At 38.6% G+C, this 6,000-nt stretch overlaps 1 protein-coding gene across 1 annotated transcript; it reads right to left on the reverse strand.

Moving 5' to 3' along the window:
* Nucleotides 1–1,634: 1,634 nt before the first annotated feature.
* mgst3a (microsomal glutathione S-transferase 3a) lies at nt 1,635–4,980 on the reverse strand. The gene is made up of 6 exons (XM_077519752.1): nt 4,823–4,980; nt 3,153–3,277; nt 2,931–3,007; nt 2,300–2,357; nt 2,127–2,199; nt 1,635–2,037 (listed from the first exon to the last, which is right to left on the reverse strand). Exons 2-6 carry the CDS (start codon nt 3,267–3,269, stop codon nt 1,895–1,897), a joined length of 468 nt encoding a protein of 155 aa, XP_077375878.1. The 5' UTR covers nt 3,270–3,277; nt 4,823–4,980; the 3' UTR covers nt 1,635–1,894.
* Between the last annotated feature and the right edge of the window lie 1,020 nt (nt 4,981–6,000).

The raw sequence follows: 6,000 nt of genomic DNA on the forward strand, positions 1-6,000 counted from the left end.
TTATTCAACAATGATAACGTTTTGATTTCCCCTCGAAGTCAAAGAAATTGGACTAGTGATCATTATTAATTATCCTTAACCAATTTCAACAATGTACTTGATACCACAAATAACATTTTAAATATCTGAATGGAGTTTGGTTTACAGATGACTTGTATTCTCATTTTTATGCAGTCATCAACTGAAACATCCATTCCTAGTCAACTCGCACACTACTCAGTTGCCCTCTAGTGGTTGGATCACAAGAAAAGTGTAGTGCTAACCCCGGGTTTTCACCGGATGCGGTTGCGGTGCGGTGCGTCTTGACTGCGTGCTCCGTACGGGTCAATTTTTTGGTCAATCCACACCGGCTCCGCACAGCTGCGGTCCGGCAGCTCCGTCGCCGCCCACTTCCCAACGTGTCTCGCGGGACCGCGCGATCATGTGGCATTTCACAATGACAAACATACAGAAAGTCTGCTCAACAGAGAAGCAAAAAGAGAGGTGGTCTTCTGCTATGAGATTCCATGCAGCATCCTTTTTTTGGTTGTCCTTGTAAAGTATATTAATAACGAGAGTCGGGTCAGTGCGGGTCCACTCTTTATTTCTGTCTTCCGCGTCCGGCTGCCGCTCAGTACGGCAAGCGAGACGGGCACAACAAGCAATCGCGAACATCAAACTCACAATACATTACAGTCCTTATAAAAAGGAGGCACATCCTTTTTATAAGGACTGTAATGTATTGTGAGTTTGATGTTCGCGATTGCTTGTTGTGCCCGTCTCGCTTGCCGTACTGAGCGGCAGCCGGACGCGGAAGACAGAAATAAAGAGTGGACCCGCACTGACCCGACTCTCGTTATTAATATATTTTCACCCAAGGACAACCCCAAAAAAGGATGCTGCATGGAATCTCATAGCACCGAAGACCACCTCTCTTTTTGCTTCCTCTGTTGAGCAGACTTTCTGTATGTTTGTCATTGTGAAATGCCACATGCTCGCGCGGTCCCGCAGAGACACCGTTGCGGAAGCTGGGCGGCGACGGCAGCCTGCCAGCGACACGCACGCTGCTGCGGAGCCGGTGTGATCTTCGAATGAATGGAATCTAATTGCTTGCGTCGCCGGACCGCACCGCAACCGCACCGCAACCGCATCCGGTGAAAACCCGGAGTAAGGAGCAAGGCTCATTAGAAAAACCTCACAGCTGCACACCACTAAACAAACTGAAACAATGATGACGCCTTGTGGGCCTGTTTCATTGAACACAAATCTGATCATGACAGATTCTGTTGTATGAATGGCAACAAATGGATTAGCAGGTTTTTAGTGACTTCTGACAACTAAAGAAAGAGCATTTGATTATTCTCGTCTGTCACTTTACATTGTTGGCATAAACAGAAAAATAATCAAGTGTGCTACTGCACCCTTGATGGGAAAGTGCTGCTTAAAATAATGTTATCGTCGGCTGTAATAAAAGGGAGAGGCTCTTTTGTGGGTGACTTATTGGTTTGGAGTCATAAACTCACCTGTTGAGAAATGCTATATTGTTATATGGACTTTGACATTTAACTAAATAGTAAAATACTTTGTATTTTAAAGCATAAATACATTAAACTCATACAGTCGTGAAAAAAAACAAACAAAAAAAAACATGCTCATAACAATGAAGCAAACCATGTGCTGCATTTATTTATTCAAAAAGCAATTATAGTTTGGGAGTGCCAATAGGTACCAACACCCTCCCTCTTAATCCATGCGAGGCCACTCCTGACATAGAGAACCAGTCAGGCCACTTAACGTGATTTTCGTGCTTACGAGTATAAAACACACACTGCAAGAAGAAATATGGCAAAGGTCAAGCTTCTGTTTGTATAAATGCATGCGTTTGCATTAGGATCCCTCCCATCCTGAGGGCCTCCTAACAACATTTTTTAACTTCGCACCAAGACCCCAAATGAGGTCGCGACCAGCCCAACAAACGGTGTCCAAAGCTGGCGGTGGTCAAGATCATCCCAAGCAGAGCCACGTTCCCAAAAGCTCCACGCATTCGTTTCTTCGGATCTGATTAAGAAATGTTTTTTTTAAGTTACACGGGCGCCACTGAATTGATAAAAATCCACAAAAATCACAAGTTATTTAACACATCTCACCTCCTGTTGAATATCCGTGCGCGTAAACCTCTCGGCTTATGATCCAAACAACTCCCAGTCCGCTGCTGAGACGCTGGAAGGAGACAGACGCATATTTACATTTTGTCAGATAGTAATGAGGAATTTGGAATGAGGTTTGTTAGCTGTGACGTTCGTGATAGAGATCAACTTACAGGACAATGCAAGCCACCAACAGCCAGACAGAAAAGGAAGGCAGGGTACAACTCCAGACTGGTTTGTATAAAAACGGAAGAAAAAAATTCACTTGATTCTCTCTTCTTTTTTTTTTTTTCTCACAGGTGCAAACATTTCAGTTTAATCTGATCAATTTTTATCACACGTACAAAAAAAATAGTCACTTCTTGCAAGGTGGAAAAGCATGTCCCATTACTTTTGTCCATAGCGTGTTCCCCTATGGAGCACCAAAAATGCCAAAATAATAATTAGAAAATAAAATTGACATAAAAAAAAATGTATAAAACAAAATTTAAAAATATATTCCAAAATTAAAAGCAAAAACTACATCTAAATGCTGAGAGCGTATCCGGCATGAAATAAATAAATATGAGAGCAGAGCGTTTTTATTTATTAATTGACATTTAATTCTATTTATATATTTATTTTTGTATTTATTTCCATATTTATTTTTTGAATTTTTTTTTTCATTTTTACTTTTATTCATGTATGTATATATATTTTTGTTACATTCATGTTTTTGTATTTAATTTTTTCAATTATATTTTTATATCAGTTTTCTCCCCCACTTATTTTGGCATATTTCGTCCTCCATAATTCCCGACTCACGTGTTTTGGTGTGCACGCTGCACGCAGTTGAAAATGTTGCCCTCTTCGCTGGCATCATCACTGTACATCTTCGGGTACTGTAAAAGCACAAATACGGTTACAGTGTGTGTTTATGTTGTGTTCATAATATGCAGACAGACACACAAAAGTCAGTTTGCACGCATGCCGCAGCTTGTCTGCGCACCAGGATGTTGTCTGACACATGGCGTCAAACTCGCTCACCTTCACGTTGTACTTCTTGCGAGCTTTGCCCACTTGATATGCCAAGTGTCCCACCATGATTATACTGGCAACACCCGTCAACACCACGTAGCCATGCTCCTTGGACAGAACCACCATCTTGACACCTGAGGGGAAACAACACAGTTAGAATGTAATGCAAATAAGGACCACATTGTAAGTTGTAAAAGATTATGATACAGTAGTAAGTAGGGGTGTGAATTGCCTCGTACCTGACGATTCGATCCGTATCACGATTCACAGGTCACGATTCGATTCGATACCGATTAATCCCGATACGAATGGTCACGATTCGATACCGATTAATCCCGATACGAATTTATAAGTCGATTGTTGCGATTTTTTTTCATTCATATTTAGAAAATACTAATCAGTAAGCTTGTAGAGTGTAAGATTTATATGAAAATGTATTATTTATTTATCTGAAATTTCAGTCTTATAGAGGTTGTAATCTGTTTCATGTTTGAACAGCATTAAAATAAAAATATTAAGGCTTAATGTGCCATTCATATAACATTCTTCCATGCTCAAGGTGTGAATCCTAAAAAAAAAATAAAAATAAAAATAAAAAAATAAAAAATAAAAAATAAATAAATAAAAAAATCGATTCTGCCGATTATTGAATCGATTCGAGAATCGCGCGATGTAGTATCGCGATGTATCGCCGAATCGATTTTTTTTTAACACCCCTAGTATCACGATTCATAGGTCACCATTCGATTCAATACCGATTAATCCCGATATGAATTTACAAGTCGATTGTTGCGATTTTTTATTTTTTTAATCAATTTAGAAAATACCTTTCAGTAAACTTGTACATGTACCCTGTAAGATTTGTATGAAATTGTATTATTTATTGATCTGAAACTTCAGTTTTATAACTGTGAGCCACTGTATTTAACAAACAGGAATTGAAATAAAATATTCAGGCTTAATGTTCCATTAATATAACATTCTTCCATGCTTAAAGTGTGAAAGTTAGACGTTTTGTTGAATATATTTCCATCAAAAATGGATGTTAAAAAAATCGATTCGGCTGCCTATTGAATCGATTCGAGAATTGCGTGCTGTAGTATCGCGATATATTGCCCAATCGATTTTTTTTAACACACCTAGTAGTAAGTGAATTTGTTATTGTGAAGGACAAACAAATGTTTTAGTTTTGCATGATGCAATCTTCAGTAATATTACCCCTCAATACAAATCCCAAGTTGCTACAAATTACAGGGAGCACCCGGTTTAGGACAGACATATAGCCTGTGACTAATTCGTACAGTCAGTCTATCACTAACATTAAAGAAGCAGAGCAGTCACAGTTACGAACTTTTTTTGTAGGAGAACAATGCTAGGCCATAAAACGAAAACAAATTAAAGAAAGTAAGTACACTATTACCTTCGTAAACTTGAGGAACGACTGTATAACGCGACTTTGGCTTAACTCACATTGCATTGAAATGAAATCTTTTCAACCAACTGTGAAATCAGAATGATTAGCCCGCATTGCCCCAAAAGACGTGAAAGCAAAAGTAGTAGCGATCATGTCCTTAGAAAAGGTCAAACGAGAACAGTGTCATTAAGCCGTACAAAAGACAATGGCAACTTTTATAGCCTATTTATTTTTCTGAGTGATTGAAAATGAGAAAAGCATTTACCTTGAAGATGAGGCGCGGCGACACGTGCAGAAGTTGCAATCGACTGAACAGAACACACAGCACACAACAAACAAGTTTAGTCTGACATCCTTCCGCGTGCGTTGGAGCCGACGTAATACACGCACGATGAGGGCGTGGCTGTCAAGTTTTGCTTAAAGGGGTACCTACCTCTTTTTTTTCTTTTTTTCCCCTCAATTTATAGTACTGAACGTTAACAACTTTATTTAACAAAATCAATCACATTTTCCATTTATAAACACAGAATTTAACATTAGGGGATTTAAAAAATTAAATCCTCTAATGTTAAAAATATATAGAAAATAAATTCATACAAAAACATATTCAACTCAAGCAGAAATGAGACCATGCGACTTGACTTGACTTGACTACCCAGATGACAAAAAATGCATTTTTAAATATGGACAAAATGCTTGCTGGCCAACGAAAAGCAATAATCCGCATGTAACCGACACACATTAAAATGATAACTTTTATTTATTATTGTTATTATATATTTTTTAATAAATCGAGGGGCCACATGTGGGCGCCACATGCCCGCAGTTGCCCAAATCTGTTCTATATTCTTATTTACCAGAAGTTGCAGAACTAAGTAGATGTTGAAGCAAAATCGTGATTTGCAATCTAAACAATCCAAAAATTAAAGTAACAATATGTTCATTACTATTATTATACACTTTTTATTGTGGCCATTGAGTACATACTGTAGTATACATATTGTACATGTATGCCTTGATGGTGGAAATGCTGTAATTACTTACTGGCCTGCTGAACTTTTAACCTGCCACATATTCATTGCAATATATATTTTTAATATACGTCTTAAAAAAAAAATCTGCATTTTTTTTAAGAGGGGGGTGAAGTCCCCCTAAAATAGGCCTATAGTGACACCACCATCAAAAAATCAGTCTGCTCGCTGTATACTTGTCTGAAGGTCTACAGTACTGTGTTATATGGTGCTACTACCAAACATTCGTCACTAGATGTCCTCATAACATCACTGAACAACTGACAAACTGTGTTTGGCTCAGATAGTTGGCATAAGGCCGACATGGTGAATCCTCCTTCACTTCCTGCCAGTGCATGGCTCAAAATGAAAGAGTCAGAACGCTCAGCGTACAGAGTTGGTGACATTTTCTCTGAGGGTCTTTACGCAGCCC

This window comes from Festucalex cinctus, chromosome 1 (assembly GCF_051991245.1).
Source record: "Festucalex cinctus isolate MCC-2025b chromosome 1, RoL_Fcin_1.0, whole genome shotgun sequence".
NCBI classification, from domain to species: Eukaryota; Metazoa; Chordata; class Actinopteri; order Syngnathiformes; family Syngnathidae; genus Festucalex; species Festucalex cinctus.

Excerpts from the sequence above, each read along its gene's own strand:
- mgst3a (XM_077519752.1), bottom strand. The coding sequence starts at position 3,269 with ATGGTGGTTCTGTCCAAGGAGCATGGCTACGTGGTGTTGACGGGTGTT. Across the intron at positions 3,008-3,152 it reads GCAAGAAGTACAACGTGAAG|TACCCGAAGATGTACAGTGA; the intron begins GTGAGCGAGTTT and ends GTGCTTTTACAG. Across the intron at positions 2,038-2,126 it reads GCACGGATATTCAACAGGAG|ATCCGAAGAAACGAATGCGT; the intron begins GTGAGATGTGTT and ends TTTCTTAATCAG.